This window comes from Oncorhynchus mykiss, chromosome 18, assembly GCF_057628025.1.
Source record: "Oncorhynchus mykiss isolate SJ-2025 chromosome 18, ASM5762802v1, whole genome shotgun sequence".
Lineage (NCBI taxonomy): Eukaryota > Metazoa > Chordata > Actinopteri > Salmoniformes > Salmonidae > Oncorhynchus > Oncorhynchus mykiss.
The window spans coordinates 18799417-18815362 of record NC_143039.1 but is presented as its reverse complement, the minus strand read 5'-3'; the positions used below and the strand labels follow the sequence as shown (position 1 = coordinate 18815362).

The window sequence follows — 15946 nt, the reverse complement described above, 5'->3', positions numbered from 1 at the left end:
GGCTAAATCATTAATCATGTCTCAAAACAATATTTGACCCATTTAATCTAAAAGGGATTCCCAACGAGTGAGGTTGGGTGAGGTGGCAGGCGATTAGTGAAGTGTGATGAACAGGCGATTGGTCTAGACTTCCAGCTAGCTACCTTTGACCTCCCATCAGCGATGATGATTCAATACATCTACTGAGTCAGAGGCCTAACCTTCCTTCCTTGAAGTGCTGTAGTCACTGTTGTCTGAAATGATCGGACAGGTGAATGTAAAGGTTTGACTGCATAGCTTACAGCGACACAGGCATGCCAGATATCTGAAACATGGAGTCATTGCTACATGTACCGGCTCTCTTAACTTGTCCTCACTGACTGTGTTGACATTAGGGGATGTGACTGTACTGCCACCCTTCTCCCTCCCCTCACTTCCATCAGCATGTTGGGCATCACGGCAGAGCAATTTTGTCCATTAAGTGTCTTTATAATATGGTCTAAAGAGCCTAACACACACACACACACACACACACACACACACACACACACACACACACACACACACACACACACACACACACACACACACACACACACACACACACACACACACACACACACACTGCTGCTCTTCAAAGTGCATAAATCTCTGCATGAGGCTCCTCCTAAGAAGATTACCACAGTAAAATGCTGCTATGTATATATCAGGGCTCTGGCCTGTACGGGGATGTATCAGACAGACAGACACCATGTGTTCTCTGCATGGACATTAGTCTCAAACACCCCAGAAAACTCCAAGCTAAGTGCTCAACCCCCACTACTGCTTCAACACAGCATGAGACTAGAATGTACTGTTATAGTATTATGGGGTTGTCACAACACACCTGAATGGGAAACTCTACTCTGCCCCCCAACAAGGCCTCATGAGCACAGCATGAGACTAGAATGTACTGTTATAGTATTATGGGGTTGTCACAACACACCTGAATGGGAAACTCTACGCTGCCCCCCAACAAGGCCTCATGAGCACAGCATGAGACTAGAATGTACTATAAAGTACAGTGCATTACGCTTTTACTAAACTATTTAGGTTAAAGTGATCAACCGTTTATAATGATCACATTTTCCTGCACTTATGTGTTCACGATGGGGCGAAGCCTAACTTTCATTGAGGTCAATGGCAGAACAGAGGATTTCGTCCTAACGGGAAGTTAGGATTTGCCCCTATGAGAGGAGTGCACTGAATAACTTCCAAGAGACTTTATTTTCCAGTAAGTGTTGAGGTGGCCCTTCCCTCTGCTCTCACTCAGAGAGCCTGGCTATGAATAGATCCGTAGGGATGCATCATGCCTGTGAAGGTCTTGACACTGGTGAAGGAAAACATCTGGAGTTACAAAGCTGTTCTGCTTTTAAGCCTCCATGAGGTCTGTTCTGGATGGGAGCTGCTGCTGTCCAGGCCGACTAGTGTAAAGCTTCCAGGCCTCTAATAGTACTGACCAGTGCTGCTGCTGTCCAGGCCGACTAGTGTAAAGCTTCCAGGTCTCTAATAGTACTGACCAGTGCTGCTGCTGTCCAGGCCGACTAGTGTAAAGCTTCCAGGTCTCTAATAGTACTGACCAGTGCTGCTGCTGTCCAGGCCGACTAGTGTAAAGCTTCCAGGTCTCTAATAGTACTGACCAGTGCTGCTGCTGTCCAGGCCGACTAGTGTAAAGCTTCCAGGTCTCTAATAGTACTGACCAGTGCTGCTGCTGTCCAGGCCGACTAGTGTAAAGCTTCCAGGTCTCTAATAGTACTGACCAGTGCTGCTGCTGTCCAGGCCGACTAGTGTAAAGCTTCCAGGTCTCTAATAGTACTGACCAGTGCTGCTGCTGTCCAGGCCGACTAGTGTAAAGCTTCCAGGCCTCTAATAGTACTGACCAGTGCTGCTGCTGTCCAACCCGACTAGTGCAAAGCTTCCAGGCCTCTAATAGTACTGACCAGTGCTGCTGCTGTCCAGGCCAACTAGTGCAAAGCTTCCAGGCCTCTAATAGTACTGACCAGTGCTGCTGCTGTCCAGGCCGACTAGTGCAAAGCTTCCAGGCCTCTAATAGTACTGACCAGTGTTGCTGCTGTCCAAGCCGACTAGTGTAAAACTTCCAGGTCTCTAATAGTACTGACCACTGCTGCTGCTGTCCAGGCCGACTAGTGCAAGCTTCCAGGCCTCTAATAGTACTGACCAGTGCTGCTGCTGTCCAGGCAGACTAGTGTAAAGCTTCCAGGCCTCTAATAGTACTGACCAGTGCTGCTGCTGTCCAACACGACTAGTGCAAAGCTTCAAGGCCTCTAATAGTACTGACCAGTGCTGCTGCTGTCCAACCCGACTAGTGCAAAGCTTCCAGGCCTCTAATAGTACTGACCAGTGCTGCTGCTGTCCAGGCCGACTAGTGTAAAGCTTCCAGGCCTCTAATAGTACTGACCAGTGCTGCTGCTGTCCAGGCCGACTAGTGTAAAGCTTCCAGGCCTCTAATAGTACTGACCAGTGCTGCTGCTGTCCAGGCCGACTAGTGCAAAGCTTCCAGGCCTCTAATAGTACTGACCAGTGCTGCTGCTGTCCAAGCCGACTAGTGTAAAGCTTCCAGGCCTCTAATAGTACTGACCAGTGCTGCTGCTGTCCAGGCCGACTAGTGCAAAGCTTCCAGGCCTCTAATAGTACTGACCAGTGTTGCTGCTGTCCAAGCCGACTAGTGTAAAACTTCCAGGTCTCTAATAGTACTGACCAGTGCTGCTGCTGTCCAGGCCGACTAGTGTAAAGCTTCCAGGTCTCTAATAGTACTGACCAGTGCTGCTGCTGTCCAAGCCGACTAGTACAAGCTTCCAGGCCTCTAATAGTACTGACCAGTGCTGCTGCTGTCCAGGCCGACTAGTGTAAAGCTTCCAGGTCTCTAATAGTACTGACCAGTGCTGCTGCTGTCCAAGCCGACTAGTGCAAGCTTCCAGGCCTCTAATAGTACTGACCAGTGCTGCTGCTGTCCAGGCCGACTAGTGTAAAGCTTCCAGGTCTCTAATAGTACTGACCAGTGCTGCTGCTGTCCAGGCCGACTAGTGTAAAGCTTCCAGGTCTCTAATAGTACTGACCAGTGCTGCTGCTGTCCAGGCCGACTAGTGTAAAGCTTCCAGGCCTCTAATAGTACTGACCAGTGCTGCTGCTGTCCAGGCTGACTAGTGTAAAGCTTCCAGGCCTCTAATAGTACTGACCAGTGCTGCTGCTGTCCAACCCGACTAGTGCAAAGCTTCCAGGCCTCTAATAGTACTGACCAGTGCTGCTGCTGTCCAGGCCGACTAGTGTAAAGCTTCCAGGTCTCTAATAGTACTGACCAGTGCTGCTGCTGTCCAACCCGACTAGTGCACAGCTTCCAGGTCTCTAATAGTACTGACCAGTGCTGCTGCTGTCCAGGCCGACTAGTGTAAAGCTTCCAGGCCTCTAATAGTACTGACCAGTGCTGCTGCTGTCCAGGCCGACTAGTGCAAAGCTTCCAGGCCTCTAATAGTACTGACCAGTGCTGCTGCTGTCCAGGCCGACTAGTGTAAAGCTTCCAGGCCTCTAATAGTACTGACCAGTGCTGCTGCTGTCCAACCTGACTAGTGCACAGCTTCCAGGTCTCTAATAGTACTGACCAGTGCTGCTGCTGTCCAGGCCGACTAGTGTAAAGCTTCCAGGCCTCTAATAGTACTGACCAGTGCTGCTGCTGTCCAGGCCGACTAGTGTAAAGCTTCCAGGTCTCTAATAGTACTGACCAGTGCTGCTGCTGTCCAGGCCGACTAGTGCAAAACTTCCAGGCCTCTAATAGTACTGACCAGTGCTGCTGCTGTCCAACCCGACTAGTGCAAAGCTTCCAGGCCTCTAATAGTACTGACCAGTGCTGCTGCTGTCCAACCCGACTAGTGCAAAGCTTCCAGGCCTCTAATAGTACTGACCAGTGCTGCTGCTGTCCAGGCCGACTAGTGCAAAGCTTCCAGGCCTCTAATAGTACTGACCAGTGCTGCTGCTGTCCAGGCCGACTAGTGCACAGCTTCCAGGTCTCTAATAGTACTGACCAGTGCTGCTGCTGTCCAGGCCGACTAGTGTAAAACTTCCAGGTCTCTAATAGTACTGACCAGTGTTGCTGCTGTCCAAGCCGACTAGTGTAAAACTTCCAGGTCTCTAATAGTACTGACCAGTGCTGCTGCTGTCCAAGCCGACTAGTACAAGCTTCCAGGCCTCTAATAGTACTGACCAGTGCTGCTGCTGTCCAGGCCGACTAGTGTAAAGCTTCCAGGTCTCTAATAGTACTGACCAGTGCTGCTGCTGTCCAGGCCGACTAGTGTAAAGCTTCCAGGTCTCTAATAGTACTGACCAGTGCTGCTGCTGTCCAAGCCGACTAGTACAAGCTTCCAGGCCTCTAATAGTACTGACCAGTGCTGCTGCTGTCCAGGCCGACTAGTGTAAAGCTTCCAGGCCTCTAATAGTACTGACCAGTGCTGCTGCTGTCCAGGCCGACTAGTGCAAAGCTTCCAGGCCTCTAATAGTACTGACCAGTGCTGCTGCTGTCCAACCCGACTAGTGCAAAGCTTCCAGGCCTCTAATAGTACTGACCAGTGCTGCTGCTGTCCAGGCCGACTAGTGTAAAGCTTCCAGGCCTCTAATAGTACTGACCAGTGCTGCTGCTGTCCAGGCCGACTAGTGTAAAGCTTCCAGGTCTCTAATAGTACTGACCAGTGCTGCTGCTGTCCAGGCCGACTAGTGTAAAGCTTCCAGGTCTCTAATAGTACTGACCAGTGCTGCTGCTGTCCAGGCCGACTAGTGTAAAGCTTCCAGGCCTCTAATAGTACTGACCAGTGGCTAGTTTTATCAGAGCAGTCTTTAAGAACTGGACTCGCGAGTGACTCAGTGGTCTAACGCACTGCATCTCAGTGCAAGAGGTGTCACTACAGTCCCTGGTTCAAATCCAGGCTGTATCACATCCGGCTGTGATTGGGAGTCCCATAGGGCGGCGCACCATTGGCCCAGTGTCGTCTGGGGTAGGCCGTCATTGTACATAAGAATTTGTTCTTAACTGACTTGCCTAGTTAAATAAAGGTTCAATGAAACCAGGGGAGTGTTTTGTCTAGAAAGGGATGGATGCAGCCAGTTGAAAAAATCCTGGATTATATTTCTGGTATTTCTGTCCTGTATATAGGCCCACAATATGCGATCCAACGTTACTTTTTTGTGTGACCAGAGATATACAGTTATGGCTTGAAGCATAGACACCATTTTCACAGGTTCACCTTTCATTACTTTTTCCCCAATGAAATTGTATAAATTCTGTTAATTTAGTCATTCACTTTATTGTCACATGTCCCTAAACTTGAATTTGATTTAGTGGCGATATTTCCAAAGATCCACTTAGTTTCACAACCCTAGTGGTTAAAATGACACTATGGAGGGTAGTGTATACAGCCCAGTACATCACTGGGGCCAAGCTTCCTGCCTTCCAGGACCTCTATACCAGGCGGTGTCAAAGGATGGCCCTAAAAATAGCCAAAGACTCCAGCCACCCTATAGTCATAGACTGTTCTCTCTGCTACCGCATAACAAGCGGCACCAGAGCACCAAGTCTAGGTCCAAGAGGCTTCTAAACAGCTTCTTCCCCCAAGCCATAAGACTGCTGAACAGTAAGAAAATGGGCTACCCCAACTATTTACATTGACCCCCACCTCCCCCCTTTCTTTATGCTGCTGCTACTCTCTGTTTATTATCGATGCATAGTCACTTTACCCCTACCTACATGTACATATTACCTCAATTACCTCTACTAACTTGTACCCCCGCACATTGACTCCGGTACCGGTACCCCCTGTATATTGCTTTTAATGAAAATGACAGATCTATAACTCACATTCCTCTGTGGATTTGGTTGTCACCCAACAAGTGACATATCACAGCTTTAAGGCAGGATGTGAATGAGTGTCTGCAATGATCCACAATGATTAATCTGATATGGTCTACACTTGTCTAGGCAGCCCCAGACCACCCTCCTCATCGGTCTCTGTTGACAGGCAGCCCCAGACCTCCACCCTCCTCATCAGTCTCTGTTGACAGGCAGCCCCAGACCACCCTCCTCATTGGTCTCTGTTGACAGGCAGCCCCAGAACACCCTCCTCATTGGTTTCTGTTGACAGGCAGCCCCAGACCTCCACCCTCCTCATTGGTCTCTGTTGACAGGCAGCCCCAGACCTCCACCCTCCTCATCGGTCTCTGTTGACAGGCAGCCCCAGACCACCCTCCTCATTGGTCTCTGTTGACAGGCAGCCCCAGACCTCCACCCTCCTCATTGGTCTCTGTTGACAGGCAGCCCCAGACCACCCTCCTCATTGGTCTCTGTTGATAGGCAGCCCCAGAACACCCTCCTCATCGGTCTCTGTTGACAGGCAGCCCCAGAACACCCTCCTCATCGGTCTCTGTTAACAGGCAGCCCCAGACCTCCACCCTCCTCATCGGTCTCTGTTGACAGGCAGACCAGGCAAGCTGTAAGGCAGGTTGGGCTAGGCAGGCTGCCTTATGATTTCTTCACAGTGAAGGCCCATGAACCGGACTGAGTCTCACCAGGCTTACCTGCCTAATCTACCCTGACATAATCCTGTATCCTAAATCTCCTGAATAGTGCTGCAGTCTTTTGACCCAATGAGGCCACCGTACTGTACCAATGACGCTCAATGTGAGACTATGAGCCGGAGACTCACAGCGTGGAATGCTGCTTGTTACTAATGAATAACCCATGTGTCTCAGTCTCAAGGCAGCATCCAAGCTATTTCACTTCTCTCCAACAGCCAAGCCAGATTGAATCCTTGCCTCAGTCTCTCAGTTCTCTCTCTGCAGGTCCTTGACTGCTTGAGGCAATAGGCACACAGCAGTGCAGTCACATGTGGTTGTAATTAGTTAGTAATAGCTCTTTGCTTCACATTTTAGTGAAGATAAATACCTTTAGTGGTTATTGCATTTTCCTTCGTTTCTTGAGTTTGGTTTGTTTACTGGCTCGGCTGGCATTCTTATCCAGGTTCTATTTTCTGTTTTGTTTTGTATCGTTACCGTGACGGCGTTGAATGCTTGGCACCACTAGCTCTCTTGGAGTGAGAACATTAAGATTGCTCCTGAGTGGCACTGCGGTCTAAGACACTGCATCTCAGTGCAACAGGTGTCACTGCAGTCCCTGGTTCAAATCCAGGCTGCATCACATCCAGCTGTGATTGGGAGTCCCATAGGGCGGTGCACAATGGGGTCGGCCGTCATTGTAAATAAGAATTTGTTCTTAACTGACTTGCCTAGTTAAATAAAGGTTGATAATTCAGTTACATTTCATCCTGTTCAATTCATGTTAAAGGTCCAATGCAGCCATTTATATCTCAATATTAAATCATTTCTGGGTAACAATTAAGTACCTTCCTGTCATTGTTTTCAATCAAAATGGTCAAAAAATAAATAAAAAAGAAGCTTTTTTTAGCTGTTATTGGCAGGGAGGTTTGGAACCCTCTTTCTTATTGGTCTATTAACTAATTTACTGCCCGAGGCAGGCCAAAACTCCATCCCACCACAACGGGCTGTGATTTCAGGAGGTCTTTTCAAACAGCTCTTACACTAAAAGGGCATTATCATAATGTTCACAATTTCACAGTATTATTCCAATAGATATAAAACACAGGAAATGAATAATGTTTTTGATGGCACTGGGCCTTTAACAGCCTGTGTTCATTTACAAATAGTTGTGCAGTATTGCTGTTCAAACGGTTTCCTGTGTGCTGACTGCTATCTCCGTCCTCTCAACGAGCTGTGAAACAAACACAATGGGGAAACAGGCCTGACTGGATCAAGGCCTTTCCAGGCTAACATAAAGCACCAGCCTCAACTAGCAGACTGGTATTCCATTTACCTTTGTCTGTGTTGTAGTTAGGCAGAAGTGAGCCCTTCAGTAGCCTGATGATCTCTATAGTTACACCCTCTTCCATTGGCTCTGACTAAATCTTCCCAGGCTTGTGTGAACAAAATGATCACTTGGCCTCCCATCACAATTCACAACGGTAATTGAAAGTGAACAGACCAGATGAACTGGAAAGACATTCACCCTTCCGGGTGGCCAAAAATAACTAATTGAAAGCCACGCCCTCAATAAGGCATGCCTCTGAATCTCCTCTACAATATTATTGAACAGTATTTGCATATTTGCCAGCAGTCTTTGCACAACAGTAACAAATAACATTGGAACTGTTCATTGAGGTTTGTTTTGTGGACCAAATAGATGTACTAGTCATCAATACATTCAAATATTTAGTGGCATGTAGTGGCATTTTTTTTTTTTTAAGTTACAAATTACCATGACTGGGATGTGTTGCTGTGCAAATGACATGTAGGCCCATCTTTCAGTTAAACAATGTAATGACTTTTGCAATGGTGTATAGTGTACAAATTCTAGGGCCTGCTATGCAGATACCTAGAAGGCCAATGCAACACTTGATAGTGAGAGTTTGCAGGCCCCCCATAGCCAAGGGCCCCAGTGCACACACATTGCCAGCACTGCCTTGCCCTATGCCACTGCCCTCCTCTCTTCACAGTACTTATACACATTCAGATTGAGAGTATGACAGTGGAGGATGAACTGGAATGGTGCCATTGAATCCTCAAGGATCTTATGGATTTGATCTAGTCTGCAAATAGACAACGAAACAAGCATTACAGATGACATGGACATCAACAAGGGGAATCTGGGTATTTGAATATGTTTTACAGGGAATCAGATGTGCTTGGTTGTAGGCTGGGCTGTTGCTATGGGGAAGCAGTGTTGTTATGGTCAGAGTGAGGGTGGGTGTGTCCTCACCAGTGCCCAGACAGAAATGCTGGCTCATCCACAGCCTCTCTCAGTAATAAAACGACATAGGGAACACTCCCCTCTTGTGGCTGCTGCTAGTCCTGCGTTTTTCAGAATCACTTTAATTCTTGTGATTGAAGATTGTGGGAGAAGCTGTAAACGGGATGCATATGTTTCCTAAAGGCCACTTCAGTGGTGAACTAGAAAGTGAAAGCCGTTCTCATATGGTTTGGTTGTGGAATAGAGAGACAATCTTAAAGTAGTGGGTTTCTGTCCTGAATGGATTTTCTGTCTGCAGTTTCTCAGTTGAAGGTAAGACAGCCAGTGATCTGTTTAGTATTTTATTTTGGGGCCCTGATCTCAGCTTTCACTGAACGACTCGGGACCTTATTCATTTTTGGCGATGCAATCATGACCTCTGATAGCTGGTCTGGAAGCTCTGTGTCACCAGACCAGTAATCAGCTGATGCCATTAAAACGGGTGTGTGTGTGTGTGTGTGTGTGTGTGTGTGTGTGTGTGTGTGTGTGTGTGTGTGTGTGTGTGTGTGTGTGAGTGAGTGTGAGTGTGTGAGTGAGTGAGTGAGTGAGTTGAGTGAGTTGAGTGAGTGAGTGAGTGAGTGAGTGAGTGAGAGTGAGTGGAGTAGTGTGTGAAATGACTGAAGCAAAGCTAGAAATGACTGAAGCGAAACTAGAAACGACTGAAGCAGAACTAGAATAGACTGATCATTGGTATCAAATCATTTTTGTTCTTTGTTTAGAATAATATAATAACAATAATATTGGGCGGCAGGTAGCCTAATGGTTATAGTCTTGGGCAGGTGACCGAGAGGTTACTGAATCTAATTCCCAAGCTGACGAGGTAAAAATCTGTCGTTCTACCCCTGAACAAGGCAGTTAACCCACTGTTCCCCGGTAGGCTGTCATTGTAAATAAGAATTTGTTGTTAACTGACTTGCTTAGTTAAATAAATGTTTTTTTTTTTTTTTTTACAAAAATAATACCATACAGCGTATTAGAATAAGTGGATTACCTACATTACATACAGCAATCAGCTGTGTGTGTGTGTGTGTGTGTGTGTGTGTGTGTGTGTGTGTGTGTGTGTGTGTGTGTGTTAAGCATGGCTATTGGTCACCATGGTATTCTCTTAAACAATGAAATGAGTGACGAGATCACAGCAGCATTGATAACCAAATGCTAAAGGTTATTGAGGACGGGCAGACCTAAAAGCACTCTGATCTAATTTAACTTCAAAGGCTTGTTTCAAGCTATATTAGCCAGCTAGCTGCATAGTAAACACTAACAGAAAGACAGGAACCACAGCCTCAACACCAAGCTCCCAGTCCCTCACTCTTAACTGCTATGGTAACGCTTCCCTCTCATTTGGAACTTAATAATGAACTATTATTTCATTAACTGGTTCCATGTCAATTACTACTTATTTGATGGCAGCACGGCTCAATGTGTCATCTTTACCTAATGGGCTCACTGAGTTTTATGTTGAACTTTCTGCTCAGCTTGCTCACGCTAACGCTAGCAGTAATGGCAGTCATTGCAGAGATAATGATTAGAGACCATGGAATATTGTATGGTCTGCTTTGATTTGACTGTTATACACCCTGTTGAATGTTTATTGTCTTTCTCTGTCGGTGTCTTCTTCAGGCTGAGGCGAGACTGGCAGCGAAGCGGGCGGCCAGAGCAGAGGCACGGGAGATACGCATGAAGGAACTGGAGAGACAGCAGAAAGAGGTGACACACACACACCTCTGCACGGTGGTAATATACTTGACCAAAAACCTGTTCGTCTTCCATACTAACAACATGTCCTAACCTACTGTCTTTCTATTGTCCTGCCTTCTCTTCTCCGTGGTGTCCTGCTCCTTCTGTCCACCATGTTGTTTTAGATGTATCAAAGCCAGAAGGTAGGCCTCCATTTTGTTTTAGGTTTATCAAAGCCAGAAGGTAGGCCTCCTTGCTTCAAATGTTCTCTCTTTCCTGTTCACGTTACACTCCTATTGGCATCTGAATGCTAACTGTCGTTGTCAGATCAAAGATCAATGAATGTATCTTTCAAATCCCTTGACCTAAATCAAATCACTCGCTGTGTGTATCTTTTGTCAAACATGTACGGTTATTTGGGTTCAGCACTGTTAAAAAACAAGTCGCTTTTACCTCTCTCCATTTCCTTGTCTCTCCTTTCTAATGTCTTCCTTCCTCTGGTTTCCTCTTCCTGCCCTCTCCTCTCCGCCCCCAGAAATACTATGGTCTGGACAACAAATGGGGCCACATTGAGCAGTGGATGGTAGGACGTGTACTGCAGTATAAGATCCCTGCTCGTTTCTGTTAGACTGCTGTGATTGCATGATGACTCTGATAATATAATACATACTGTCTGTTGAAACAGCTCACTGCACACTGATAATATAATATATACTGTCTGTTGAAACAGCTTACTGCACACTGATAATATAATATATACTGTCTGTTGAAACAGCTCACTGCACACTGATAATATAATACAGCTCACTGCACACTGATAATATAATATATACTGTCTGTTGAAACAGCTTACTGCACACTGATAATATAATATATACTGTCTGTTGAAACAGCTTACTGCACACTGATAATATAATATATACTGTCTGTTGAAACAGCTCACTGCACACTGATAATATAATACAGCTCACTGCACACTGGTAATATAATATATACTGTCTGTTGAAACAGCTCACTGCACACTGATAATATAATATATACTGTCTGTTGAAACAGCTCACTGCACACTGATAATATAATATATACTGTCTGTTGAAACAGCTTACTGCACACTGATAATATAATATATACTGTCTGTTGAAACAGCTCACTGCACACTGATAATATAATACAGCTCACTGCACACTGGTAATATAATATATACTGTCTGTTGAAACAGCTCACTGCACACTGATAATATAATATATACTGTCTGTTGAAACAGCTCACTGCACACTGATAATATAATACATACTGTCTGTTGAAACAGCTTACTGCACACTGATAATATAATACAGCTCACTGCACACTGGTAATATAATATATACTGTCTGTTGAAACAGCTCACTGCACACTGATAATATAATATATACTGTCTGTTGAAACAGCTTACTGCACACTGATAATATAATATATACTGTCTGTTGAAACAGCTCACTGCACACTGATAATATAATATATACTGTCTGTTGAAACAGCTCACTGCACACTGATAATATAATACAGCTCACTGCACACTGATAATATAATATATACTGTCTGTTGAAACAGCTTACTGCACACTGATAATATAATATATACTGTCTGTTGAAACAGCTCACTGCACACTGATAATATAATATATACTGTCTGTTGAAACAGCTCACTGCACACTGATAATATAATATATACTGTCTGTTGAAACAGCTCACTGCACACTGATAATATAATACAGCTCACTGCACACTGATAATATAATATATACTGTCTGTTGAAACAGCTTACTGCACACTGATAATATAATATATACTGTCTGTTGAAACAGCTCACTGCACACTGATAATATAATATATACTGTCTGTTGAAACAGCTTACTGCACACTGGTAATATAATATATACCATCTGTTGAAACAGCTCACTGCACACTGATAATATAATACAGCTCACTGCACACTGATAATATAATATATACTGTCTGTTGAAACAGCTCACTGCACACTGATAATATAATATATACTGTCTGTTGAAACAGCTCACTGCACACTGATAATATAATATATACTGTCTGTTGAAACAGCTCACTGCACACTGATAATATAATATATACTGTCTGTTGAAACAGCTCACTGCACACTGATAATATAATACAGCTCACTGCACACTGATAATATAATACAGCTCACTGCACACTGGTAATATAATATATACTTTCTGTTGAAACAGCTTACTGCACACTGATAATATAATATATACTGTCTGTTGAAACAGCTCACTGCACACTGATAATATAATACAGCTCACTGCACACTGGTAATATAATATATACTTTCTGTTGAAACAGCTTACTGCACACTGATAATATAATATATACTGTCTGTTGAAACAGCTCACTGCACACTGATAATATAATATATACTGTCTGTTGAAACAGCTCACTGCACACTGATAATATAATACAGCTCACTGCACACTGGTAATATAATATATACTGTCTGTTGAAACAGCTTACTGCACACTGATAATATAATATATACTGTCTGTTGAAACAGCTCACTGCACACTGATAATATAATATATACTGTCTGTTGAAACAGCTCACTGCACACTGATAATATAACATATACTGTCTGTTGAAACAGCTCACTGCAAACTGATAATATAATATATACTGTCTGTTGAAACAGCTCACTGCACACTGATAATATAATATATACTGTCTGTTGAAACAGCTCACTGCACACTGATAATATAATACAGCTCACTGCACACTGATAATATAATATATACTGTCTGTTGAAACAGCTCACTGCACACTGATAATATAATACAGCTCACTGCACACTGATAATATAATACAGCTCACTGCACACTGATAATATAATATATACTGTCTGTTGAAACAGCTCACTGCACACTGATAATATAATATATACTGTCTGTTGAAACAGCTTACTGCACACTGATAATATAATATATACTGTCTGTTGAAACAGCTCACTGCACACTGATAATATAATATATACTGTCTGTTGAAACAGCTCACTGCACACTGGTAATATAATATATACTGTCTGTTGAAACAGTGCACTGCACACTGATAATATAATATATACTGTCTGTTGAAACAGCTCACTGCACACTGATAATATAATATATACTGTCTGTTGAAACAGCTCACTGCACACTGATAATATAATATATACTGTCTGTTGAAACAGCTCACTGCACACTGATAATATAATATATACTGTCTGTTGAAACAGCTTACTGCACACTGATAATATAATATATACTGTCTGTTGAAACAGCTCATTGCAAACCCTAGGTAGTAGTAGTGTTTGCACTGTGTACAGTGCATTGCCTGCATCGCCTGCATCGAGGAAGTGTTTAGTAAATGTGAGGCATGCACAGTGTTGAACACAACACCGCCTGTGTTGTGCAATATATGTGTTTAGTATTCTCTATTTCAATGTCCCATCCTGTTGATAATATCACAGTTGTCCTGGATACAGCTGGACCTAATAGCTTGGCATGTGTATGTACTCTCAGACAACACAAGGGAAGCATGTGTGCTTTTAAAGGTCTGTCGTGAACCAGGCCAGACAGGGACAGAGCTGATCCTCATTTCACTAGATCCTGTACCGCTACGGGGGTCTCCCATGCCATCTGACAGGGGTTAAACCCTTTTCACGGTACTGGGATCGCCATGACAACCCACCGGGAGGATTAAACCCTCACCCCACCCCCACCTCTCTCTGGGCTTGTCTAACCAGTGGCTGTCTGCCTGCATCAGAGTAGAGAGGCCAGGGAATGCATAAGCAGTGTACTGTAAATAAACGCATGCAGTGTCTTGTCATATCCAGACATGGGTTTGATTCCATTTCAATTTCAGTCAATTGGAGATGTTCTATATCCAGGTCGACTGACAGGAATGGAAATGGAAATAACCCCAGCCCAGCCCCAGTGGTCCCAAAACCAATCCAGTTTTACCCTGTGCAGAATGTGTTTTTGTTTGGTCTTTGTCTATAAAATCCACATCTGGTGGCAGAACCAGAACCACTTCCTTCTTGACCTTTCCTCCTGACCTCTAACCTTTAACCGGGTACTTTCTTTTCCTCTTTCCTTCCGGGCCTTCCAGGAGGAGAGTGAGAGGTACTCCTCCCGTCCTTCACGGAGACACACGTCGGTCTGTATCCTCACCCTGTCTTCTCCTCTCTATCGTTATACAGCCTGACTCCCCCTGTCTTCTCCTCTCTACCGTTATACAGCCTGACTCCCCCTGTCTTCTCCTCTCTACCGTTATACGGCCTGACTCCCCGTCTTCTCCTCTCTACCGTTATACAGCCTGACTCCCCGTCTTCTCCTCTCTACCGTTATACGGCCTGACTCCCACTGTCTTCTCCTCTCTACCGTTATACAGCCTGACTCCCCCTGTCTTCTCCTCTCTACCGTTATACAGCCTGACTCCCCGTCTTCTCCTCTCTACCGTTATACGGCCTGACTCCCCGTCTTCTCCTCTCTACCGTTATACGGCCTGACTCCCACTGTCTTCTCCTCTCTACCGTTATACGGCCTGACTCCCACTGTCTTCTCCTCTCTACCGTTATACAGCCTGACTCCCCCTGTCTTCTCCTCTCTACCGTTATACAGCCTGACTCCCCGTCTTCTCCTCTCTACCGTTATACGGCCTGACTCCCACTGTCTTCTCCTCTGTACCGTTATACAGCCTGACTCCCCCTGTCTTCTCCTCTCTACCGTTACACAGCCTGACTCCCCCTGTCTTCTCCTCTCTACCGTTATACAGCCTGACTCCCCCTGTCTTCTCCTCTCTACCGTTATACAGCCTGACTCCCCCTGTCTTCTCCTCACTACCGTTATACGGCCTGACTCCCCGTCTTCTCCTCTCTACCGTTATACAGCCTGACTCCCCCTGTCTTCTCCTCTCTACCGTTATACGGCCTGACTCCCCGTCTTCTCCTCTCTACCGTTATACAGCCTGACTCCCCGTCTTCTCCTCTCTACCGTTATACGGCCTGACTCCCCCTGTCTTCTCCTCTCTACCGTTATACAGCCTGACTCCCCCTGTCTTCTCCTCTCTACCGCTATACAGCCTGACTCCCCGTCTTCTCCTCTCTACCGTTATACGGCCTGACTCCCCCCGTCTTCTCCTCTCTACCGTTATACGGCATTACTCCCCCTGTCTTCTCCTCTCTACCGTTATACAGCCTGACTCCCCCTGTCTTCTCCTCTCTACCGTTATACAGCCTGACTCCCCTGTCTTCTCCTCTCTACCGTTATACAGCCTGACTCCCCCTGTCTTCTCCTCTCTACCGTTATACAGCCTGACTCCCCGTCTTCTCCTCTCTACCGTT

At 45.4% G+C, this 15946-nt stretch overlaps 1 protein-coding gene across 41 annotated transcripts in view; it reads left to right on the top strand.

The window, feature by feature from the left end:
* LOC110517899 (leucine-rich repeat flightless-interacting protein 2) overlaps positions 1-15946 on the top strand; it is a 53506-nt gene that overhangs the window by 11458 nt on the left and 26102 nt on the right. For 16 of the 41 annotated variants that reach the window (XM_090207571.1, XM_090207586.1, XM_090207580.1 and 13 more), the window contains exons 2-5: positions 10499-10585; positions 10741-10758; positions 11091-11138; positions 14713-14760. In XM_090207571.1, the coding sequence (XP_090063697.1) occupies positions 10499-10585; positions 10741-10758; positions 11091-11138; positions 14713-14760 (201 nt within the window). Of the gene's footprint in view, positions 1-8957; positions 9152-10498; positions 10586-10740; positions 10759-11090; positions 11139-14712; positions 14761-15946 lie in introns of those variants that run through there. The other 25 variants (XM_090207583.1, XM_090207589.1, XM_090207579.1 and 22 more) reach the window with 6 other exon arrangements.